The 27,250-nt window shown below is 37.5% G+C and overlaps 1 protein-coding gene across 5 annotated transcripts in view; it reads right to left on the reverse strand.

Annotated features, from left to right (window-relative positions):
* Window positions 1–1,509: 1,509 nt before the first annotated feature.
* The window catches only part of STK33 (serine/threonine kinase 33), a 66,530-nt gene continuing 40,789 nt past the window's right edge, over window positions 1,510–27,250 (reverse strand). For 2 of the 5 annotated variants that reach the window (XM_085317178.1, XM_085317177.1), the window contains exons 12-17: window positions 26,484–26,562; window positions 20,376–20,451; window positions 15,861–15,973; window positions 15,493–15,578; window positions 8,328–8,573; window positions 1,510–2,100 (exon numbers count right to left, since the gene is read on the reverse strand). In XM_085317178.1, coding sequence (XP_085173304.1) covers window positions 1,825–2,100; window positions 8,328–8,573; window positions 15,493–15,578; window positions 15,861–15,973; window positions 20,376–20,451; window positions 26,484–26,562 — 876 coding nt within the window. In that variant the 3' untranslated portion in view covers window positions 1,510–1,824. Of the gene's footprint in view, window positions 2,123–3,068; window positions 4,335–5,361; window positions 5,446–8,327; window positions 8,574–15,492; window positions 15,579–15,860; window positions 15,974–20,375; window positions 20,452–26,483; window positions 26,563–27,250 lie in introns of those variants that run through there. The other 3 variants (XM_085317179.1, XM_085317181.1, XM_085317180.1) reach the window with 3 other exon arrangements.

The raw sequence follows: 27,250 nt of genomic DNA on the forward strand, positions 1-27,250 counted from the left end.
CAGTTTGCTGTCTCAGAGAGAGCACACTGCTTACTCTGTGAGCAAAACGATCCACAATTGTGGTTTGCTAAAGATCCCAGTTTCAGTAGTGCCATGGAGAAAGTGCAGATTAAGAGCACTTCCAAGGTACTTGTATCTCTCCTTCAGGAGCATGCACATACCACTCAGAGTTGTTTCAGACAATCAAACGCTCACGGAGACGGTTAAATTTGGACTTACCTGTGAGGCCTGTTCTTTCGCATAACAACCAGGTTCTCCATTCACATGTGACATATTTCCCGGTACAGGCCTAGAGGTCCACCTGGGCAACAAGGACTTTATTTGGAGCACATGGTGTTATGTGTCACCACTTTCTCTCAGATTAACTTATACACTAAAATTAATTTCAGTAATTCTTCTGCTAATACTTGTCTCTTCAGACAAAAAGAGATTTAGAAAGAAATCCAAATGAAAAGCACTGCAGAAACACTCAAATCTTTTGGAATTATTTTAAAAGCCAAACAGATAAACTATGCCAAGTATAATCATGCAGCAATTCTGGAAAGGAAACATTTTCTGGTGTCTTTGGCCCCATGGCAATGGCCCCATCTTGTTTCCCAGTTATTTTTAATGCATGTTGTACACAGTAAATAAGGATGGAGATGGGGAAGAGAAGCGGGGAAAACACTAGTCWGTCTCCTCTTAGGAAAATAAGACTTAATTAAAAAGTCTGCCATTGCTCTGCACTTAATTAGGGCTAACACAGCTGTTAATAAGTTTCTGATTGATAGTAAACCTGATGTCAGCACAGAAAACTACTTACTTGGTTCAAAGATGCTGATAGTTTCATACAGAAAAAAAGTTCTGTTTTATAATTGTGCATAATGTTAATATTTGAAACATCCTTAAGGGTGATTGTACCCATTAAAATTTCATACGTGAAATGAGAAATAAATGAATTGGTATTGCATTTTTAAAGGGTCGGATTACTGTTGATTAAAGCTTTGTCTACACTCAAAATTTCCCCGTAGAACAGCTCTACTGGTGGTTGTAATAATAGGAGGACAAGCAAAGATGGGCTGACAGCAACCACCACCATTTAAATTACAATGTCATACAGATCTGATCTGTAATGGGTTATACAAGACTGTGGTTTTAATATGGATGTTACAGTTAATATTACCAGCCTAACTACTGCTATGGAGTGTGTGATAGAAAAAATGAAAGAAAAAGCCAATATAGACACAGTCAGAAAGTTGGTGTTTGTCAGTAAAGCTGAGTTACAGATAAAAGTGTTTAGGCACAGCAGGGTAATCTGAATGCTACGATGGATTCTCATGCTACCTTAGAAGTTAAATATCAAGCAACAATAAGTGAAGGGGAAGACTAAGTGGATGGACAGAGCAAGAGAGAGAAAGATGAGTAACAGAATGTGGAAGTCGAGAAGGGAGCATTTGAGGATGATAAACTTGAGGATGGAACTAGGGGAGAAGAGAAACAAGGTCCCAGAGAATAAGGAGAAACATGAAATTCCCATGCAATCTACTTTTAATTTTTAAATAGGTCTCCTCCATGTAGCAAATACAGTGAAGAGACTAAAGTAAGCTGACGGTTGAAAGGGAGACACAGAGAAAAGCCACATCAAAAGCAGAAACAAGAAAGAGATTTGCAGAAGAAGAACAAAAATCTTCTTACAAATGAGAAAAAAAAGTCAGCACAGAAAATGCTGGCATTGAAAAGGAGTGAAAAAAGGCTTAAAGGAAAGCATAAGGAAGAAAAAGGAAAAATACATGGAGCTTATTGTAAGAGCTCTGTTTTGTTTAACAAGAGGTTTAATCTTAGCAGTCACTGATATATAGGAAGTTTCTTCTCCAGCCTTTGGGAAGAACCATTGCCTCTTTGGGAACTGCAGCAGCAGGGAGGCCCCAGCCCCGTGGCAGCACTGCTGCAGAGCTTTACAGCCCGCTTCTCGCTGCAGCCCTCCCTGAGCCAGCCCGGCGCCAGCAGGAGGCCGGCTTCAGCTGCACGAGCCCTTCTGACAGCCTGCGGCCCTCTCCCACGAGTCCACTCCTGCACAGGACACACTAGGACGGACAGAGACGGGACTGGGGCACATCTGGTCTGTGGCAGAAAAGAAAGCAAGCTGTGGAAAGAAAGAACAACATATGAATCAAATCCGGAACTGTGGAGAAAGGAGGGAAGGAGTGAAATCAGAACAGTGAGATCAAAGTCAAGTCTGTTGAGGAGCTGGCCACAAAAGGTGTGTTCTAGCTAAAATACCTGAAGTAATATTTCAGGATGGAAGATTGCATTCATGACAAGTAAAYAACTCACTTTCTACAGGAAAATTGTACTTACTGTATTCTGCTAGTGCTGTAAAACTGACATAACCCTTTGATGTGAAAGAGTAGGTTTTCAAGCTTCCTTGGTTCAAAAGAGCAGGAGTGGTAACAAATCTCAGCATGTCAGCTGGGCTTCTAAAAACTTCATCCGTGCTAGAAAAGAGCGCCTCTGAAAACAGGATASCTGCACCCTCGGCACTGTACCGCATCAGGGAGGGCACTTCGCTGCTCTGCAGCTTCGGCGATCAGGTGGGACTGCTCTGAGGCTGGCTAACGATGCAGCCGCTGTTTTAACAGAGCGAGTCCGGCCATGCCCTTCGAGGGACTGTCTCGCTACATGAAAAGAATGAGCGGCATCGGCTAACAGCCCAGGAGATAGTTATTCAGGCCACAATCTGACCTATCATTTTGGTGTCATGAGAACCAGAAAGCAGTCTGGACTTCGTAAAAGATTTGATCCACTTCAAATAAAAACAGTGTGACTATTAGAGCCAGTTTGTGAAGGAGACTTAGCTGCTGTGTGAGCACACAACAAAAAGAAAAGGAAAACTTCCTGCTTAAAGTGAAATTCTTACTGCATTCAGTCAGGAAAGTATAGAAATTTGTGACCTTCTTAAACTTGCTGCATTTTGCAAGGTGAAAACATAAACTAGAGGATTAATATTCCAAAAAGATGCTTGTTTATACACACAAATACATTCTTCAGTGAGAATCAGTGATGTATTACCCTTTTAATATTACATGATGTCAAAAGCTCTTAATTAGTTTATTGTAAATAAGATCTCTCCAAGTTTTCAGGTATCTTCAGAGAAAGAATTTGGCTTTTAAATAAAATTATTTAACAAATAAAATCAAGGCTGTAACATCTCTAAGAGGAACTCTACGATTATTGTGGAGAAAGGAAGAGATTTGAGCAGTTGGTGTCTCCTCAAATTGTCTCAGCAGAACTACTTGAATAATATGTAACACAGAATGAGCATATATTGAAGGAAATTATTCTTGACCAACTAAGTGTGTATACCATTTGCTCACATAATGCACCACAATGCCAGTCTACCAATAAGATCTGTCCTTAAAGAATGGCATTGCCTTTGGAACAGTAAATCACATTGTATTTTATATAAATGTATAACAAACCTAAGCTCATCCTTTTGAAAATGAAGATTAACTAACTTGTAAAGGTCATTATTCTAACACCTGTTTTAGTTAAAGAACTTAATCAACGCACTAGAAATTCAGTAGTGAGAACCATAGCAATTCCATTGTACTTAAAAATACATCTCCCATTTGTCAAGCTTAAAATAAGTTCTGCTTAAAAATAAGCAATTGACAGCAACCTAAAATAGCAGGAACAAATTCCAGACTGAAGCACTTGTGCTGTAATGCCTAGAGCAAATTTATAAGCAATTTCCTAGAATATTGTCACAGTGTAAAGCACACAGTTATCAGGAATCCCTGGCCTCATTTTTCCCCTTAAATGTTTGTGACAAAACTAAAGAAAGTAAATGCAAGTAAAACACAGGAAAATGGATTTGTGAAAGCAAACTGCCTACCTGGCATGATGCCTGTTAGTAGAGAACAAATAAATTACATACATTTTTAGACAATTCTATAATTTGTACTCTGACAAAAATACTATCAGTGGATGTCCTCTTACAGGTTAGGAGTTCACACTGCTGTCAGATTTTCTTCAATGTTAAAGGAAAGCTAAAGCTTTCTGATTAAAGGGTCCAGAAGTAAAAAGACAAACAGTTCAGGATATATTTGTCCATCCTTATAAAGTCTGCTCATTTTGGCACAAGTAATAGTTGTTTACTCTGAAGTCGTTCAGAGCTGAGGGATACCCTATGATTTCTTTTTGGATCGGAGTGCGACAGCAGGCTTCTGCAGGTTTTTATTTCCCAGTCCCTGGGTTGAAGGCCCTAYGGACTTGTCCAGTTCTCCCTTCTTCTCTTGACACTCCAGATTCCGCTTTGAAATTGATACTGGAGATGTTGACCTACCTGCAGAGGACTGTAATTTAAAACAACAAAATTAAAGACTACATCTTTTTATACTCACTCGAAAGGTGGGAACAACACAAATAAGAACAAAGTAGTGCAACAGCAAACAACAATAAAATACTATGCCAGTTTTATTCTACTATAGTATATATCATAAAAATACGTCAAAATAAGATCATAAAAAATAAAAGAACTGCATTATAAAAGATATTTTAAATCTCTCTTTATGGTACATAGAGAGAAGCTTCTTACATTTAAACTTTAAATACCATCTTTAGGAGATGAACTTTCCTGTTTTAACAACCGTATATGACTATGTCTCTGATTTTAGTTTTCACTAGCTAGGCTTCTGAAGCAAGATCACAGTTATTAATTCATCACAATATTCAAATACAATTTGAAATTGTATCTTCATCTTTCCTTAAGTATGAGGTTGTTCCTTGATATTTATTTCTTTGATCTGTTTTGTGGTTAAAACTCAGCCTATGGGCATATCAATGGTCTTAATTAGACCAAGACTTATTCTCTGGTTTACAAGTTACTCATCTTGCTGTTAAGATTTATTACTTTGGAAAAACAGACAAAATTAGTAGAAGAGCTGAATTTTCCTGGGTACATATCTTTAATTGATAAGAATTGGTGATTTTAGTAGCATAATAATGATTTATACCTACTGAAGAGCTAAGCCTTCTTTTTTCTTCACTATAGTAACAATTACTTGACTTGCAAAAATATCACTCTCTAAATTGCTCCTTGTAACACAAGCAATACTAAGTACTAACAGATTAAGTGGTCTCATATTTTTAAAGTCTAAAAACATGCTCCTAAATCTACAGGTGGAAATGCAAATATCCAAGCCCCTGTCACCTCAAAGGGAAATAGCAGGTCCTCAACATTCTGTTTCCTGCCTGAACGTTAAACAATATTTTACCAGGAAAATATGACAACTGGTCTTTAATTATGCGTTATTTTATCTGTTAATTAAAAAAAAAATCTTTCAATAAAGTGCTAGCAAGGGCACTTGAGAAACTACTCACAGCACTGGAAGTCTTGGGGGTCACGTTCTTCTTTTTAAGTGTTCCATTTGGTGAAGCGGGTGTGCTACTTTTTTTCTTGCTGATCTGTGGAACAAGACTGAAGGGTCTGAAGCAATAAGCTGATATATTTGGGGGGCTTAAAAAGGCCCTAGAGAACTTGCATCAATGAAGTAATTGTGAACATGGATCTATTTGGGGGAAAGGAACAGTCCAGATAATTGACAACATCTGTATGTTCATCATCAGTAAAATTCTTACACCTAAGCTCCTGGAAATGTGCTAAGCACGCTTTTCCCCTTGGGCAAAATCATAATCCTTCTCCACTGCAGAGCACAGAGAAACAGGCTTCATAAAGAAAAAGAAATAAAAAAGGTAAAGCATTTAGAGGAAAATAATCTAAAGCAGGTTTGTTTACATGATCCTCAATTCAGAACTGGCAGTTACAGTTCTGTGTACAGGGAAAGTGACCTTGAGCACTGCCAGTTCTCTGGAATCGCTGGCTGGACAAGCAGTGGTAGCCAAAAAGCCCAAGATGCTAAGCACTGTTGAGATGAGTATTGAGAACAAGACAATACATACCTTTTTTTGTAATATATAAAACCTTGGTGCATCTGTATTTTTAACACTGTGCACAGTTCTGGTCTCCACAAMTCAAGAACGACACAGTGGAGTTAGAAGAGGTGTAGAGAACGGCCACTATCAAAGTGATGGAGAACCAATATATGAGGAGAGATTTTAAGGCTGTAACTCTTCAGTTTAGCAAGAAGGTGACTGAGGAGGGATATGACTGAGATTTTGCTTAATTATGAATGTTGAACTGTTTGGCAAATCCTATACTTCCCAAATGAAGGAGTATTTGATGAAACTAATAGAAGATCTCTTTAAAACAYGGGGGGGAGGGGTGGGGAGAGTATTTATTTACACAGAAAGTAGTGCATTTCTGGATTCTGCAGCCTTGGGCAGCTATAGAGGCAGACAGTATCGGCATATTCAAAAAGGAACGAGGTGTATTCATTGACAACAGGTCCATAATGAATACTATAAGGATTAGGTTGGGATGTACCTTCTAACARCACTAAGAACAATTCTGGATGCCAGGTCACTACCCAGGAGGAAAGAGCTGGGCTTCCACATTCTCCCAAATAGCATTTCCCATTGTCACTGTCAGAGACGGAGCGCTAAGCTAGACGATCTGACCCCGTATAGAGTTCTGTACCTTCTCAGGTTTTGTCTATTTTGCTTGATAGACAAAAAGACCAACGTTTGGAAAGATSAGTTCTTCACAATGCCTCTGTGACTTCCTATGTAATGATCTGGAAGGAAATAGTGCTGTCAGGAAGAGACATCCTATGTAATTCTTCTGCTAGGCACTGTGGTCCAACTGACAACTTACTTGCAGGAGCAATTACAGCTTTATCTCCATACAGCTGTGCTGCATTCTGGGTATCACAGATATTTTTCCCCCTACACTGTGAAAATCTTTGTGCCAAGTCCTGCCTTTTATCTTGTGTGGGAAAGAAGGAAGAGAGGGGAAAGAAAGAGAGGGGAAAGATAAGCAAACTCCAATAAAAGAACACCCTAAAACACAAGCATTGCCATGATTAACTTGTATGTATGCGGTCCATACAGTGTAATGTAAAACACAGCTTTTGGCCTCTATCTGTGGAAGGAGCACCAGGGTTCCCCAAAGGATACCCAGAATAGTCCTGAGAAAGGAAGTGCCTGCAGACAGCATGCTCAGAAAGAGGAGGAAACTGAAGTCCCCTGCAACTCGTATCCCATGTCTCGGCCAGCACAAAAAAGAGCAGTAGCACTAGTATCACCACCTCTACCTCCTCATGGCCCATCTCTAAGAAAAAGTAGTTTTCAGTATGTTTTAAAGAAATCTTATTCTATTATAGTCTGGAAACACTCCCTGACCYAGCCATTCAAAGGGACCTTGGTAGAAAAATGTCCCCCTACCAAGGCTAGACATTTCTGGGCACACCCAGCACACAAAATCTTGTTGCTCAAGGATCCTGAAAGTGAAGAATGCAGTTTTGGTATTTCCAGTTGGAGCTGTCATGTAACAGAATTTCCAGAACTGTGATTTTGATTCTGGCATCTACAGTGTATTTAAGTCTTTTATTTTCTTTTTTTCATCTATACTCACTTCTAATTCACGCAATAATATTCAGCTATAATAAATATGCATTATTAGCTCATATCAAAAGCTCATTCTATGCTAAGTAGACCCTTTTTGAAAGCAGAACCCATCCAGTATTAATAATGATGCCTTCAGCCAGTGGCGCAGCTTGCTGCCTTGTGACTATCAATCTGAGAGCCTTAGAGGTCACAGCTAATGTAGAATCCTTAGTATTTTCATTATGGTTTTTCTTTGCTTCAGTTGAAGGATTGAGAGAGGCACTATGAAAGAAAATTCAGTATCTTGGGCAATTGCCTAAAGAAATCAAATGACTATCCCAAATATTAAACTTTGGACTTTGTTATTAATAGTGGCTTATACATTTGTTGCTTATGAACTATCATTTTCTTTCTTTTTTTTCCTCCTCCTCCCCATTAGCATCCCAAGATGGCTACTTATATTACTCAGAGGGAATATATATGAGCTGTCTATAAAAGATTCCTCTTCATTGCCCCTGAATATTGCTATCTTAAGATCCTACTTTTTCTGTCACATTCTTACAAACACACACCTCTACCTGAAGAGAATGAACAGGAGCCATTATGTGTTAGGGACTTCTGGTATTCTGGGTCAGTATGGTTTCCCGACATACACAGCACTTAAATGATACCATACGGTGCAAACTTCACCATATTTCTGTTCTTACACAACATATTAATGTTTCACCAGAGACAGCAGTTGTCCCTTGCATCAGGTCCTGCCCAACATTTCCTAATTCACTCTTAATTCTACTTATCACTTACTTTGCCTTGTATTTTCAAAATACTGCATTCAGCCTCACCTGTTTCACTGCCGTGGAGGATTTATTGCCCCCATTCTCTGTTTCAGCTTCTGCACCAAGTTTTACGTAACCATTGTTCCTGGTAGAACTTTCTTGTGCTTCACTGATTTCCTTCGGTTGGCAAGCAGTAGCTGGGTTATTTGATTCTTCTTCTACACTGCATACTTCACCAATGTCCAGATTATTATTCCATTCCTTCATCAACTCCAAGACGTTACATGGTCTCTGGACAGCATGTGTGTCACCCTAGACAGAAGAACAGATTTTATTAATATTTGACTGTACCGAATCTAGGGCATATTATTAAAAATGTAAAATGAGTGTAGTGGCCCTACCCGTTATAAGCCACGGACTTTAAGCCACACTCAGAAACAAAAAATCTTTTCCAGATGCTGATCATCACGTAAGCAGTCCTAACATCCCACCTCTTTACTAAAGTCAGGAGGRAAGATCTTTCCCCTACAACACCTTCAACTACAGATCTCAAATATTTGCAAAGGAATTTTGACCTCTAAATTCTTCCCGGCTCTTTCTAAAACCACCACAATAACAACAAAACCAACGAGCCCAAGCAYGGCTCTGCGATTTTTCCACTGCCTATGTTTCTGTATCCATCAGTATTTCTTTATGCCATATGGCATGTAAGCATCATCTAGACAACACTCCCATTTTATTTAGCCTAACCTGGAATGGGCAGTGAATCAGTCTGTGGGTTCAAAAACAAAAATTTCACAGAAGTAACACTTCTTGTTAGACTTGTTGGGCTCCTGTCCTCTCAGCTCACATGATACAATTGAAATACTTTTTATTTGATTCCTTTGGTCATTCAGTAAAGCTGGCGATCACGTGCCTGAAAGCTTTGAGAGAAAGGAGTGCATAGTGCAAGCAAAGTTTGGACTCTGTGCCAGAGTTGGCCTGTTAATTATTTTTAAGGCATAATAATTTGCATTAATGTCACCAATCTTCTGAGGATCTCAGAGCATTTCACTAAGAGCAGGGATAGTTTTCTAACTATAGTTTATCTGCACTGTACAGACTAGTAAACTGCATCACAGAAAACAGAATTATTATGGCCTTTTCTGAGGTTATACAGTGGATCCAACAGAGGAAGGAGGTCACCAACAGAAGACATTTTTTCAGAGCTCCTTCCCCCATACTAGCCTAACAATTCTTACCTCAAACCTAGGTTTTGTTTTCTTTTACCTAAGAACTAGTACTTACAAAATATTTCCTTTATTTAAATAGACGGCTCTGCATAGATATGTACCAAATGATCAAGGAAGAAACATTCACAGCCATTAGGAAGGTATCATTCGATTTTAAAAAGCAAACTCATATTTTGCAGAAGCAAATTTACATTTGCAATTACGATAACTGTGGGCAAAACTGATGGCACAGATTTTAACTACCTCTTTTGCAAGAATAATTATGTAGTTAAACATGTAGAGTGCAGTGAATTGTTCCCACAAAATCAGAGGCTGAGTTTAGGCCTTTTTAAAAGATCCAGGCCTTACAGAGTGCCAGATAATTGTGTACCACCTAACAGAGGGCGTTTATTTCCTGACAGTTTTTAAGAAAATAGAACCATTTAAGCTAATTATCTGCATTGGCTCATTTGAACACCTGTTGCGTTTAATTCACTAGCATCTGAGGCCAACTGTGGGTAAAACAACAGAGGTTACTAGCTGACAGATGCTACTGTTTCAGCTTCTTTTGTTTCTGTATCAGCTTTTTTCTCTCAATCTTTAGGAAGTAAATTTTAGCAGGATTCAAGACAGAAATGCAGAGATGTCCTACTATTTATGGAGAAGACTGTGAAGTATTTTCTCCTTGAACACATCTAGCATTCCTAGAAATACAGTTTCAGTTTGATAAGCACCACTGTTTTGCTAATCTTAGCAGCACATTCACCGATTGAAAAATACCACAGAGAACACGCTGAAGTGATTATTTTCAAGAGCTGTTCAGAGCATAAGTCCAGAGTATCTTAGGTGCTACATGAAGGGCCAAAAGTTGGCTAATGGTATTAGAAAAAAAGATTTTAGGTAACACAGGTAAACCAAGAGCATGCAACAAAATTGTTAAATTCTTGATTCATTCTCTGACACTCAGAATCAAATAAACATGCTACTGAAATAATTAAAACATTGTAAAGGTAAATAGAAGAGCCTTCCAATTAGGTATGATATTCAAGAAATGGAAGAATAAGATACCTAAAAAAGATACTCAAAATTGCTACATGTCACAAGGAAAGTTGGCAGAGGCAGAGAAAAGTTCTGACACATACAGAAAGGTCCTAGATTTGAAAAACAAAAACTCTGTAACTACAGACAGGGCAAAATGGAGCAACTGTCTTGCCTGCTTTCTTGATTTTTCCTATTCAGAACAAAGCTAAAGACAAATGCTCTTAATTTAGTTTAGTACAGCTCGAGTATAACTGTCAATTTAAAAAAGGTGATTCTGATYTACAGAAAATCTGAACAAAAGATAACTAGGATGGAATAGAGTTACAAAGGATAGCAATAAACCAACAAGTAATTATAGATTATAAAAACAAAAGGGAACTTGTGTGTTAGAAGAATACTGTGGAGAGCATCGCGCAACTACTTTTTATTTTGAGATATGAAAATAGAATGTATTATTTTACTGGAAGCAAAAGTGTTGAAGTTATTTCAAGATCCGTATTTTCTACAGAGCTAAGGTGTATGCGAGAGATTAAATCCCCTTGTAGTCTTAATATTTTAATCCTTATCATTCTTTTCAAATGCACGCTCTACAGAATCACAGAAAACACTGCAGCACAGTGATCTTCTCGTATGTCATTCAACCCACTTGTCATCATCTCAGTCAAGGGCAAAAAAAGAGCAATGCTGTGCTCTCATCCAGTTTCTGCCTTTGCTTCTAGACAAAGTTATACTGCATACTGAGCCTGGGTCTCCTGCATCTTCATTAAATACTCTGACCACCAGGTTACCATGCAAAAGGATCGCATCTGCTGCCAGCAGTCRTGGTGTTGATTACATTCTGTACAGAAAATCATCAGCTGTGCTCTGCAGGCAGAGGGATCAAATCAAAGACTGCAATGTGATTTTCTGAAGGTCTGAGGTTTCTAAATCCTCAGGCTTTGCTGCCCAGCACTGCCTAGGGAGGGAGCTCTAGGTGCACAAAAAGATGCATCTCCAGACAGCTAAGAAAATTTAAAATGAGAGGTTTTCTTATTACAGGGAGAGTCCTAAGAAGACTTCTTTTCAGAATCACTAGGAATCTTTAGGCACCTAAGTACTTCATTACACCAATTTTTTTAAAACCTTGCATAACTTTGGAAACATGCTTAAATAATTTGCAAAACAAGAAAATACATATATTCTTTCTGTTGAACTGGGGTTATATGTCAGAATGCAAAGGATCTGGTCTTTGAGTGTTTTGTTTACTTGCAAATGTCAATCTATACCTGAAGAAACAAGAAATCTCACCGTATGCATAAACTTTATATTCAGGATCTTGCTTTTACTCTCTAGTCAAGCAGACTCCTACACTTGTACACTTCACCAAAAATCATAGCAATAAACAAAAAATTCTACATCAGAGTTCACCTTCAAAACATTCAAAAGCTATTGCAAGAAGAAAACTAATCGGAGAGGGGAAAAAAAAACAACCCAACAATCTCCCTCTCTGTGTGAAAACACTAACTTCTGTTATACTAGCCCCAAGAAAATATAACATTTTTATTGTGGGAAGTGAAGCAAAGGAGACAGAGTATTCTTACACTTAAAATACATTATGATCCATACAACATGTAGCATTAGGCAGAAAAAAAATGGAATACAGTATGTTTTAAAATACCTAGTTTAACACACTGATTGGAAATTATAGTATTAAACCAAAACATATGCATCTATATAAATTCATTGAAAAATAAGGTTTACCCTATGCTTCATGAATATTATACTTAGTAAGTAAAAGCACAGTCCTGCAGATCATGCAGAAACAACACTTAGGTAATATGATCTTTGTCTTTGTTAACGATATTCTGCTATTCTATCATCTATTTGGCTTTTATTTTTTAGCAGCTATAAAAAGCTGGTAAAGTTGTAACAGGTATAAAGCTCAGAATAAGCAAAACTAGTAACAGAACTGCATTAATTAGTATTTCTGGTAAATGATTAATCATCAACTCTTTGCATAGCCCACGGCCAAAACTATATGTGGTCTCAAACCGACATCACACAAACCTCTGGAGGTAACCACCAACTAAAATAGAACTTGAGGTCATTTGTTTAGCTGTAAGTACACTGTAATTTTTAAATGAGAATTTTTATTGTTAAAGTACAGTTCTGGAATAAGTTCTCTTGCATCTGCGTTTGAAATGTCAGTTTTAATTATACAGAATGACTTGTGACTTTATAAGTTTTGKGTACAGATGGTAGGGATTTCCTGGTGGGAGACTGTGGTGCCAAATGCATTAACTTCTATGCAGAAGCTCATGTGTCACTTGGCACCAAGGGGTTAATTTTTTTACACGTGGAATTCTCTACATGATAATGCACTTTTGTGGTCCCCATCTGGCTATTGTAAAATCACAAAGGCTATGAAGGCACAAGCATGCGGCAGAAACCGATGTCCTGATTTCCAGTGGTACCAAGTATCTGCAGCTCCCGCTGAAATAACATGGGAGCCACGGGTGCTCTGCGGTTGTGAAAACCAGGCCACATTAAGGTATCTTAAGGAACAATTCCGCTCAGAGTAACTTCTCACTTTAAGTCCCTGTTTCTTCTCTCTAGACTCCTCTTAAAAATCTAAGTTTCTTATTAGGAAATGAAAAGCATTTAACTAACACCTCTAGCATCACAATAAGTAATACATATGAAAACCATAAGCAGTATAGGAAAAGGCAATAAAGGCAACTGAGAGCTTCAACTGAAACAAGCAGATGGAAGGTACAAAACAACAACAGAGACTCCCCGTCACAGACAGTCTAATGAAGCATCTAATATGCTAAAAGCATCTGCTCCTGGCCACTGATGAAGATACGAGACAGATGAGAAAGACCTTTGATACCAACTTGTACAACTATTCTGATGTTCTTAGCTCCTTACACACACAAAAAAGTAAATGAAGCAAAAAGTTTAATAAAAAGAAATTGCAAGTCTCAGTACTGAACAGAGATTTGGAATGCATTTAATAACTGAAGTGCTAAACAAGCTCCTTTTGTTTTTATGAAAATAGGCACATTAGTTGAAACCATTTTTCAAGCAAGTTAGTGGAGTCACAGCAGGACACAAGGAGGCCACAGGCACAGCAGGTGCACGTGGGCAGCACTGAAACCAACGGAGCAAGTTGAACCAAGTACCATCCAYGAGCAGACTGACTGCCCAGCACATTCACAGCAGGTTGGAACTACTGCTCACAGGCAGATGGCTGTCAAAGTCTCCTTTCAGACCGGAGACTCAGCAACCTCTGCCTTAAAATGGCACTGAAAGTCAACTAGCACTAACACAGGGATATTTAGAGATCAAAATGTCTCCTTGCAATTCTGTGGCAAGAGGAAACATTGACTGGCCACATACAGGAAAGCTAGAAGGAGCTAGAAGGAGACATCACTGCCTGAAGCACTATCTGATCCACAAAGTTCTCCTTTAAGGTAGCAGCTTTAAATCGTGCTAGGAGCAGAGCAGCTGGAGGAACAAATAGATTCAGTGTCTTTGCATAGCTCCCTTCCGCCTGCATTCATTTCTGACCAAAGACCACCTGCAGATGCTCTCCATAACACCACACTTTGTAGGGGGCTCTCCAGCGCAAGGAAATTCTGCCAGCAGTCTGCAATGAAAACATCTCAACATCTGTAAACATCCAAACAAACTTGATGATGAATCCAAATTATTTCTCTGTGTTAAAATTAATGTTTAAAGGTATTGCACATTTACTGTGAAAGTGCAAATGAAAAGACAACTAATATGGGCTTGAGTTTGTAGATATTTTATAACCAAGTGGGCTACAATCTAGTTTTTCATTGAAGAAAAGCCTAGTAAGTTAAAATCTACCATGCCTGAACTGTTGTATAATATGAACAGGAAGAATGGTTTATTATGAATTACAGCAAGGTTTTGTTTTACTTCTACATATAGTTATGTTATCCTATGGAAATTACTCTCAAACTTAATGAATATATGTGGTGATAAGTCATAAAATCACACAAATAGTAGTTTCCCACACCTGCAGCTTAATGAAGCAAGGACAGTAAGGCACTTATAGTATTGCAGGGCAGAACTAGGATGAATACTGTCTGATTTTTTCAGGTGTTTTTAGAATTATCATATTTGCTTGTGGCTTCTCTCTCACACACAAGGAYGCATGCAAACTTTGAGAAAAAGTTTTCTGTTCATCTGTAGTCAATTAGCAGGAAAAGAAAGATGGGTATCCTAGTCCAGAATGGTTCTTTGTAGATGAAGGTGGGAGGGAAAATCATTTGGTCCATTTTAAACAGTACAGAAATTTATCCTCCCAGGTAACAGAATATTTTCAAATGATTCACACAAGCTTCTCTTTCTACATGGCATTGATCCCAGCTAGAGGAGAAAGCAAGGCTTGTTATCATCAGTTTTACCTTGGAGTAGCAAACATACCTATTCCTTCTGTTTTAATCTCAGTGAAGTGCAAAATAGGGCAACTGTTTCAACAAACAGCTGTAAGTTCAATATTTTCACAGCACCATGTTCTGCACCCCAGGCAGGAAGGTAGGAACTTCCAGGTCCCCTCCTAGAACTATAATTCACTTGCCTTCAAAATGGCCAGATTTCCCTGTAAGTCAATCCTCTGCAAATTTGGAAAGAAAAAAATTCCTACAGTTACAAGAATGCTGTGAGAATGCATTAAACATGATCTGAACCCATATTTCCAAATTAAGTTAAAACATGCGCACAGTCATGTGAAGTGGGTCTGGATGAGTCCAATGTCATGCAGTACATGCTTGTTATGGGGCTAATCAGAAGTCAGTGTGATACAAACAAAACATGCCAAATCTGCGTCTGGGGCTCTGGATAAGGCCCCTACAGGTTGCCTTTTTCACTTTACTGGTTTGCACAGAAGAAGAACAGCATCCTCACATACAAGGCCAGGTAAGTACAGGGTAGAGGAAAAGGTGAACAAATTAGAACTCAAAACTCACCGTTATCCACTGGTTATCAAGTAACTCATTAGCTGTGATTCGGTGAGCAGGATCTACTCTCAGAAGTAGTCTCAATACTTGTTTTGCTATGAAAAAAAAAAACACCCTTTGATATATTTCATTTCTGTTACCAGTAACAACTCAATACACTTTCAACTGAGTGCTTTAATTCAGCAGAGAATACTTTACTTACAATGCTATGAAATTATTTGATGATATCATTTATGTGAATTTATTTCTTAGCATCAATTTCACTTTTCAGAAAAAGCATACTACTTTAAGGCAAAAAAAAAAGAGATYAAAACTACACTTATGGAATTCACTGCAATACTATCAGCATTTGTTTCGTGAGAGTACTGTGTACTTACCAGCCTCACTAACTGTTTCCCAAACTGTATTTTTAAAGCACAGGTCTCCCTTTCTTATCAGTTCAAAAAGCTTTTCTTCTAAGCTTGCTATAAAAGGAGGTTCACCACACAGTCTGTAAGAAAATTAGGGTCAGTGAATGAAAACCTACTATTTTTCACTAGTGAGGCAGAAACTATGTATTATAGGATCACTGTGAAATCAAAAAGTTAGCAGGACTGCCAAAGCTTTAGAAGAACTCCACAAAAGCGACTCAAGTTCTGAAAAATATGTCACTCAGAGACTTAAGGGAAAGAGGTTACAAGGTTAAAAGGTGATTTGATCTTGGTCACTATGTATCCACACAGGGAGAAGATAATTGATACTATATGGATTTTTAAACTAGGAGTCAAAGATATAAAAAGATCCAACTACTGAAAATAGAAGCTAGAAAAAAAAAGTGAAATTAAACTGAAAATACAATATTTTGCTATTCACTCATCCCAATCACTCATCCAAACGGGTTAACTGAAAGCTAACCCAYTGTCAACATGCAGTATTTCTGTCACGGAAATTTGCTACATAAACTTCACATTTACTGTTTCTTTTGATGTGCTTCATGCGAAAACATTACTTTCCATTTAAAAAAGTCAACAATTCTATCCCAACAAACAATTACATTTCAATAATAACTATCACTAATCTATGATCCCACTGTTTTTAGATTAGTGACCCTCCAGTAAGTTTGTAATGATCAGAAGAACTAAAACAACAAGAAACAGCACATTTCCCTCAACTTAAAGCAGTTAAATCCAAATCAGTGATTTTTCTAAAAGGCACTTTTTGGATCAACTACAGGTCACTGGCTCAATATAGGAATGGCTTGATAAAATAAGACTGTAGAATAAAATGTACAGAAGAAGTCAAACTGGTCATACACAGTGGATGTTTGTGTCCTTAAGTTTGAATACACAGCTGCACTGTTCAAAAAGTGATAAATTCAGTCCCAAGAAAATATACTGGAAACATCAGAAATATTCTAAGGGAAACCCCAAGTGTTAAAGAGTACATATATTTGCAAAAATATGTGTTGATTGCATTCTTGCATTGTATGCATTTCTTGCTATTTTGAGTAAAATACTCAAGCAAATATGGTGTTAGAATGTCTGTTAATTCAATTAACAATTCAATTTCTGTATCTTCTGCTTCCCTTATGCCAATTATATATATGTGGTAACAATAAAAAGGTAATACAGATGAAACTAAATTAAACGCACTCCTAAGAAAATATTTGTGGTAACAACCAAATTTAATGTTTCTACTTGCTTTGTATTTGGTTTCTGTGACTATTCCTGTTTACCAATAAAGATATTAATAGAAACATCATCTATAAATGATTATTAGAGAATATTCTTTGAAAGTAAATATTGATCTGTGTTCTACTAATCACATCATGAATGAAAAACTCTATCATGTGATCTGTGTTTCCAATCAAAACTAATAAAGACAGRCTAAATTTCTAAAAGATTTTACATCGAACTACTCGTGCACAACTGACATGCAAAGATTACACAGCAAATACCTTCAAGAAATGAATCTGCCTATTTGTGGCCATTTAAAATAAAGAGCCTAACTTAACCAAATAAATTATTTGCACCAAACTATGTTTTTAGCTCTACTCTCAAAACACAGAAGTAGCTACCGAAAATGTAGTTGTCACATCCTAGTGAAGGATGTCTGTCACTTTATATTAAGATAACTCAAAAATGCTCTGGAATTTGTTTTATTGACTTCAATTTTTAAGGTAAAATACAAAGACTCATTTTATAGCACGTTTCTCTCCTAACTTTTAATCTCAAAATTACTTTTAACAAAAACTATTCCACTTTCTTTATCCTCTGGTTTTCCCTTCCCAGTCTCCCTCTGACTTAAATTCACATGGAACTGAATTTAAAGAAATGAAAATGGGAAGAATGCATTTCTATACACTATCCTGTGCGTCCTGGCTGCTGACACAGCCACCGTTCTGTTATGCACAGGACTGAATTCTTTCCACACTAAAGGCAGTGACAGACAACGGATAACTTCAGCTGAAGATATCAAGTTAAGTAGATGAATGTATCACACAATGTGTGAAGAAAATTGCAAATGTGTGAAGAGATTTTCCTGTCTTTAGAAAGGAGCAAAAACTACCATCTTTTCTTAATAAGCTTCTTATTACTGCAATGTAGGAAGTAATTTATTAGGCATCCTAGACTTTTTCAGTTACACCAAGGTTTTAGAGGAGTATTCTAGGGGCCACAGTCTCAGCACACGCTGGAGAACTACTGAGAAATTTGGTAGTGTAGAGTGCACAGGAAAAAGCAGCTCCTCGTCCTCTCCTGCTAGCATTTGGGCAATACCCTCAACACGTGCCGGGCAGCCGGACTCCTGCTCCTCTGCTCTATCAGTGTGCTGATACACCTTCATATTTTAACAGATCTTCTGTTTGTTGGTTACTATTGTTTATGTTTCTATTGGTGTACGTTAAAATAGAAATGAAATGGAAAACATAAAGTACACCTCAATTTAAATTACATATAAAAATCTATCATGCTGGTATTGCCCCATTATGCAGAGGCAACCCTGTGCATTAACATTCATGAAAMCAGAGTTCATGAGTCACCTCAGGGCTCCTGCTCCCCAGACAGGTAGAGACTGAGCCKGCCGCGGCAGTAACACCCTTGGCACCAAGACGGAACGTGCCGTCTGCACTGCCAAAAGCGCTCTGGCAGCTAGCACGTTATTAGGGAGGCATTAGCTGTAGCCCAGAAGGGTCAAAGTTGTGATGGTAGCAATAATGGCTGTAACAGCATCTTTAAGCCCATTAGAGGAGCACCAGAAGCACAAGCTATTATTCAGGAAAGCAAGAAAAGTAATTTGTAAAAACAGAATTAAAATCAGAAGACGATCTTATGGCTTTTGTATTACTATTTTCAAATTAAGCAATAAAAAGCAGTGTGAATTGTATTCTATTAATTCATACACAGTATTTTCATTCTTGTGTAGTAGACACAACAAGGGGTGAACTAATGTTATTTTGTTCTGACACTATTGTGATTACAAAATGCTAATTTTAAAAAATATTTATATTGCTAATTAAGGAAGAAGGTCAGAAGTTCTGAGCTCTGGCTGCAATCAACACAGTTCACTGCTCTGAATTTTACAAGTTCTGAGCTGTGAAATGTGCTGATTGCAGGCACTGTTCAGGATTCTTATTAGCCAATCAAACCATCCAATTTCAACTGCCCATTTTATAATATATTTCTGTTGTAYTATGTTGTGCAAATCCTACTACCATGATGCAAACATTAATATCACGAAGTACAGCAATAAAACTCATTTTGTATCAGCATAAATTTTAGAAATAAACAAAACAAAGGCAATAAAGCTACAAACACTTCATCATGCTGACACAAGAAGAAAAATGCACTAATTGTACAGAAAAGAAACTGAAGAACCAGTATAGAGTGGGAAAAAAAAAATCAGAGACTCCCCAAAAGATGAGGTTATGAAACTGCACGGTATGTCCAAAGTCTTCAGTTATAAAAGAACTAGGTTATATATTACAAAAGTAAGAGAATCATAGYACAGCAAAAATACGAACAAATGAAATGGCAAGAGGTAATGTTCTAAAACATTTGCTTTAAAGCATCATCTAGCACTGAGAGAAGAAAAAGGCTGAAAGAGGTAAAAAAACCCATGCAAATATATTATGAGAAGAAAAAACAGCCTCTGCACACAACATGACATTTTAATTCTCAGTTTTAACTGCATCATGCGAACAGGTATTTATACACTTTGCTTCATTTTGTTTTTAATTACTGGGATATGTTTACACGGTATTTGGTGGTATATGCAAGATAAGATTTTTTCAGAGAGGAGTTGTTATTTTGGAACTAAGACAAATCTTACAACCATGAGACTTCAGTAAAAATACGCATGCATTCCAGCAAATGTAGAGTTTCATTTCCTCCTCTAAATAGCAGCAGGCTTTGCTAACTTCCAAAGGACACAGGCAATCTGTACGAGGAGACCTGGCAGCCTTTGAACATCATAGTTCATGGAGTTACCGCGCACACACACGGCCGGAGAAGAAAAACTCTTACCTTGGTTTGAGCAATCCACCTGAGAATTTGACCAACAATCTGTACATCATAACTTACTTCCCATACATACCTCCAGCCAGCATATACAAAAGAAAGGTCTAAACTCTAAGTCTAGTTTTAGAGTATTACACTGCAATATTCGTTAATATCGTGTTATTTCATGATTATAAAATAGTTCATAAATCAAAAAAATCAGTTTTTAACACTGAACTSTGTGTTTTACTTCCTTTTGAATAGAAATTTGTAATGTTTACATGCAAGCAATTATTAGAGTACAGTCATTTGTTAAGATTTAGCACACAGGTTTACTTTATATTTCAATGCCAAATTGTAAGCACTTGTATTATAAATGGGTCTGTACATTCTATATTAGTTTTACAAGCTACTTACAGCATGTACATAATGACACCTATGCTCCAAATGTCACACTGCTGGCTGTAGTCATGGGCACTAATAACTTCAGGGGCTGCCAACCAAGCAGAAAAAATAATATTAATAATACAAAAAAAAAAACTTTTAAATGCTTAAACACAAAGCATGAAGAATGTGCCGATGTGGTATAATTTATTCCCATATGTAGAGAGGAACCAACAGCAGATGTTTAAATGAATAATGTACAGACCTTAACAATTCATGCTGATATGTCCTCACTTTTATCATTTAGCTGTTAAGGGGTGGTGATATCRTGACTTAGCTTAGTTAACTTAGTCTTGTTTTTCCCCACAGTAAGTTATTACAGCAGTATTCATAAAGCACTGGCTTGAAGGACTGCAAGATATCGTATGAACTTCATTTTTTCCCCAGAAATAAGTGCAGCCTATAAAAATACCCATTTTTTGCAAGACACAAGAGTCTCTGTTTGCACTAATACATCACACAGTGAACAAAATCAATGCCAAAATACTCTAAAAAATTATTCAAACTGATCTATTTATATCCTGGAATAAAAACTCACACATTATAATCTATTCATTAATAACTTTATATTGTTTCAGTCACATGTCAAAGGTGCTACTTTGGGGCCATCTTACTGTTATCTTATCTCCTACATCATGGTAAATGGAGTATTGAGATCACAGCAAAACCTGTGGTCTTCACTCCCAGAATCAATGACGACAACATGGTTTGCCCTAAGACGAAACAGAAAACTAATTCCTTTCCGTAAGAGGAGCACTAATGACAGAGACTAATTTATTTGGTGTTTTCCTACCAACTCAAAAAGTTTGGTTAACTATCATCTCAGTTTTTAATGTTTTATGTAGGTAACAAGTTTCAGACATTTATTTATTAGATAAAAGAACTAAAAGATATACTCAATGGTTCGATAATACCACAACCGGCAAATCAAGACTTCAAAGGAGATTTTTATTATTAGTATCACCAAATTGGTGAAAAACTATGAATCCAAATATTACCTCATTTTTAATATATTATTTTGAGAACATTTTAAACCAGCAATAAGTCATGCTACTAACATCAGAGGTGAAATACTTATCCRACACAAAATGAAACGACAGAGCTGGGGAATTCCTAAGGCTCGACCTCCAGAAAAGTACAATGAAAGGCCAAACTCTCAGCTGATCAAATTCCATTGATTTTGCTGGAATTGCACTACCAAAACTTACACCTCACAATATATCCACATGTGTAATACATAGATTTTTAAAAAGAAGTTGCAATTCTTACAATTGATCCAATTGATACTGTATCAAGTAATGGATAGAAAAAATAGGAAATCTACTAATAAACCAGCCTAGACAAATCATGACTTTCCATAGGCCTCAGACAGAAGAAGGGAGCATGCAAGAGGTGGAATTAAGAACAGAAGGAAAACATAAACACAGAGGGGCAAAATCTGAAAGGCAAAATATGGAGCAACTAGGAAGGCACATAACTAAGAATGAAATAATCGGTAAGTATATGAGTAGTACAAAGACCATGAATAAAGAGGCTGGGACTGTATTCAGCCACAAAAGCTACTGATAGATGATGCTCAGAAGGCAAATGTATTTAATGTCTGCTTGCATCAATCTTAACCAAAATGTCAACTGCAAGCAGGGGATAGCACAATCAATATCTATGACAAAGGGGCAAGACCTCAGTTTTTTACAGAGAAGCAAAAGGTTAGCAAGTACTTGGGCTGGAAATTTTAAAATCAACTATAATTGATTAAATTAATTCTAGAGTATTTTAAAAACTGACAAGACTTTTTAGAACTATGATTGGTTCAAGAACTTGTGGAAGACAGGAAAAACACTGGAAAACTGAAACAGGCAATCATGGTATCTATCTGTAACAGGGTGGAAAAGGTGACATGAAAGAATTATAGATACATCCTATTAATTTTAATTCCCAAGAAGACATCTGAAATAATAAGCACCTAGAAGAAAACAAAGAGGTAACTAACAGCCATTAAGCGCTTGTCGGGAAAAGATCTCCTTGTAGCACAAGTTGACAGGCTTCAGGGCTAGAGGAGGAACACTAAATAGCATATATTCTAATTTTAGGAAATATCATTTTGGATACTGTTTCATGTAACTTTTTTCATAACACTTTCTATATAAAAATATTACAGGAACAATGCACATGTGGTTATAAAAACAGTTCTCAGAAAGTAGCTATTTCTTGTTCATGGTCAAAGTAGAAGGCTGCATCAAGGGATGTTTTGTAGGTGTCTGTCCTAGACACGATACTATTATAATTGATGACCTAAATGATCCAAAACAGAACATGCGTATTAAATCTAAAGACAACATCAAGTCTGGAATGACTGTACGCATACAAAAGGCAAGCTCAGAATGCAAGTACATGGAGAACAGCAGGCAGCAGCTCAAGGACTGTTGTGACTCACACACTGAACATGAGTYACCGGCGTCAGTACAGCCTGATAACACCTTTATGAGGCAGGGTGACAGTAAAACAGCCACTGCGGTACAAAATCTCCCCCTGCACACCTGCCCCTTCTGAAGGGTCAAAGGCAAAYTCTCCTTCCCTCTTCTGAGTTAGAAGTCTATCTAAATATGCCAGGAAAACAGCCAACAGCTTGACTCCCAGCACCCACATCTTGTTCTCTTATGTGGATTCAGAGTCCTTAAATAGCCCAAATGCCTTTCATGAAGAGTCATGAAATTGAAAAAAGATGATGTATACACAAGCATACATCTGCAATACATACAAAATAATCCCTCCACTCAGTCCAGCAATGGTAAGACCTCAACTAGATATCRCACTTAACTTCGGATACTCCATTTAAATAAAATATGTACCAAATGAAGCATGGCCAGCCAATCAAAAATAAAGATCAGAAATGCAATTCAGGACTAAGAAAATTCATGTTGTTCAACCTGAAGAACAAATGACCAAGGGAGAAGTGTGATACCAGATTGCTGAAAAAAAGGAAGGTGGCTATCTGTTCTTCATATCCTTGATAGCTAGGGCAAGAAATAGTCTTAAAATACAAAGCGCAATTCCACTTTTCCCTTACTCCTATGCATATGCTCCCATCTCTTTCTTTAGGTCAGCTCTAGCAATTATGTGACTGCAGGTGAGAAATCTTATCATGAAAAAAAGTGATCAGACTGTGGCCTGTAAGTATCAGTTTAAGCTGACTGCCAAACTGAAGGTTCAGGGCAGACTTGAGGAAAAACTTCTCACAGGATAATGAAGCACTGGATCAGAGTGCCCGGGAACATTATGGGTTCTCCATTACTGGAGGTCTTTAAGCACACCTTAGACAAATATTCCTCAGAAATGACTTAAGTATAGGTGCTTCTTTCTTTGGTCAGAAAAATAAATCAAATGACTCAAAGGTCTCTTCCAGTGCTAAAATTCTGTGTTTCTGTCATGATTAGTAAATCGGAAAGTAATTTCATCCTCTGCAACCCCCTTACTTAAAAGAAGTATTTAATACTGCTACTATTTCATCAATCAGAATGTCAGAAGGACTAATGATCTTTCTCCAGAAAGGATTTTTTTTTTTGCTTCAGTCTGTTATAAGCTAGCTGTGAAATGCATTGCTAGTATATACCATTGAGTGTAGAACTCAAAGAGAAATGATGCACTGGATAACAAAGTGAGATACAGTAGTGTATCATGCAGTATAAATAAAGGGCTACAAATCTTTACATCGTAGAATGCAAAGCATTCATTGCCTAAACAGGCAAAAGAAATTTAGAGAAATGTGTCTTATGGACAAGTTATGTCTTAATTACCTGCTTTCATGTTTTTTTCAACTTCCTTTTGAACATCAGACGAAGTCAGTGTCAGAGACTAGAGGAGACAGACTGCTCTGATGGAAATTTTCTAAGAAAAACCATTTTAAAACTTAATTGAATTGTATAGATAGAAACTCCTGAAAGCTTCTGCAGCACATCAGAAGTTACAAAGGTACTTCATATAACAAGTGGGAGACACTGTGATTCAGACAGCATGGTAGGCCTCAAGAACCTGACCAAATAAACTGGAAAATGCACAAGAAACACCTGACCTTGTAACAAAGGAATATGTAATTTGCATTGAACTTGGTGATAATATAAGGCAGTCTGAGTCAGTTTGAAGACAACGATATGTAGAATGGAAAGGTGATATGAGGGTTGTCTGTGTGGTTGATATGATAAAGCTCACAACAGAATAAGAAGATAGCAGTTTTTATAGAGTACCTGACGGGTTAGGGGAGCAGAAAGTAAAAAAAAAAAAAAGGTAGAAAACAAGTGCCTGACTTATCATCATCAACAAACAGCACAGCATCATCAAGGAACAGCACCAGGACAAAAAAAANCTCTTCTATAGCAACGCAGAAGATCTGATCACATCTTGCTTAACTGTTGCTTTCCTTCTTTGTAGTAGACAGAGTTCATTTTATGGAGCTTGTAGTTATTGATAACAAAGTCACTCTTTTCATGACACAGCACGTCACTCTATTTGCGCTCTGAAGTGGTACAGTAAGCTGAGATCGCTGTTCATCCTTACTTACGGATTCCCTTGCTCATTTCCTTCAAGAACCACATGGTGAGTGGAACAAGAGGCTCCCATGTACTGGGTGTCTCAAGGAGTGAGCAGCAGCGGTCCTCAGACAATTACATGTCTTTTCCCAAGCATAGCTGAGAAGTATGGAGTTACTCCATCTCCTTTGTGCAGCAGAGAGTTTGAGAAATATTTACCTTACAGTTAAAAATGACTGTTTGAATGTCTGATCACCTCTGGCCGCTGACGGCACATTTGCAAAAATCACATGTCCTTGAGTCCAGATTCTCTGGGCACTAGCATCTGCTGCCAATTTTGTCTGGGCTTTAACCTCCAAGGAGGACATAAAGGATGGGACCATTTTAAATACTGTTCAGTTCCTTAAACAATGGAGAAGCAAGAATAGCAATAGAAAGAAAGAACATGTACAAACATAACCAAAGTCTATTCAAAATAAATCAGTTTCTTTTCTTCAAAGGCTCATTTATCTACACTCTAGTTTGCTGAAATAATGGATTTAAACAATAATGCCTATGACTATTAAAAGCCTTACCAAAATCAGAGCTACTAATTATCCCTTCCTGAGAAGTGATGTAAAGCATTTACGCAGCTGCTCTGTTTATCTACCAGACATATATTCCTCAAAAGAAATATAAAAGCTAATGAATAGCAGCAGAATGAAATACAATTACTTCCCAGGAAGGTCATCCCGTAACATTGTTTGATAGAGATATCATCCAAATGGAAGTTTTGGGAGTTGAAATACATGTGGTTTCCACACCCATTCCACAAAAGCTACAAAGAGCTGAAGAGATGACATTTTTCTAAAGGACTAAATCAGAGCTTGTAAGGCACACAGCTTAGCTTCCTCTTCTCAGAGGAGAACTCAAAAAAAGAATCCTAATTGAATTAACAAATTAATGAATTGAATCCCTCCCCCCTTCAGCTTCTTGTATCTAATGGGAGCCATACTTTAGTGCTCTTGTTCATCAGAGATGAAAATGTCAAAAATCTGTGGTGAGATCCCCACCAGTGAGAGAGAGAGAGAGAGAGAGAAAGAGAGAGAGAGAGAGAGAGAGAGAGAGAGAGAGAGAGAAATGAATCTTTGTGAACAGTGTGTTAGGGATCCAGCAGTTGCATTACACTGGGAACAAAGTGTTAATCTGCGAAATACACACAGAAGCCGAGAACTTACTATAATGGATACATCAGAAACATACTAGGAACATTCAYATTTATATAACGCAAAATGCACAGGAAATGTAAATGCTTATAATGATGAACAATTTATTTCACAGCAGCTACGTAAGAACTGATGAAACCCACTAAAAGGTTGTTATCAGTTATAGCTGCACCTTTCTCTGAAGTTTTGGACCTTAGAGATATTGTATGTAATTAGAAACATTGGCAGTTTTAAGCTAGTATGACATTTCCTGTGAAAAGAGAAGAGGAAGAGCTTAAAGACACCTATGACTTCGTGACCTAGAAAGATCTAGTGAGCTGCAGCACTTAAACAGTATGAAGCTCTGAACTTACCCATGTATATAGGAGTCCCACAGATAGACTGAAACACACTACCACCAGCCTTTTGCACAGCTAAACCAAAGTCAGTCACCTAGTAGAAAAAATATAGTATTAAAATTAACAGTAAAGATGGTATTCTTTTTGTTCTTTTGTCCAGCTTAGAAATCACTGTTCATAGTTGAAACAAAGTCAGAGGAAAATCTGTGTAAGTGAAGTTTTCATATAACGATCTTCAGTCTCTCCTTCCTCCATTCTTTGCAAGTTTGTGTCAAATACCTCTAATGTTTGTCCTGCAGTTACTTTTCTGGGTAATTTTTTTCCACTATCTAAGCATTTTTTTTTCCTGTAACACTCTTTTCCATGGCATTCAAAGTCACATCAAACTAAGTGTCCTCCAAAGACACAGGGCAAATTCCCACTTATCATTTTACATTTTCTTGTGAATAAAGTAGGCCTAAATTCCCAACAAAAACATACTGATGGTAGAGACACTACATGGCTGTGGGCAACCAGGGATAGAGCCAGAAGTTACAAGGTCAAGAGAAACAAAATCAAGTTGCTGATAAATCAGAGTGCTGCTTGCTAAGAACCTAAATAGAACCTAGATGGTCAAAAGAATACGGGCAACACCTCAACTTAGGACTATAGTCCGCGGATCCATTTCTTCCTCACAGCAGCAGGGACACATAGCAGCAGGGAAGACAAATGGCTGAAAATATGCCTACATGATTCCCACCCAAAAGGGAGATGATCCTTGGCAAGGGTCCAAACCCAACAAA

Source organism: Rhea americana, unplaced genomic scaffold, assembly GCF_003343005.1.
Source record: "Rhea americana isolate MKP2758 unplaced genomic scaffold, rheAme1 scaffold_49, whole genome shotgun sequence".
Taxonomy (NCBI): domain Eukaryota; kingdom Metazoa; phylum Chordata; class Aves; order Rheiformes; family Rheidae; genus Rhea; species Rhea americana.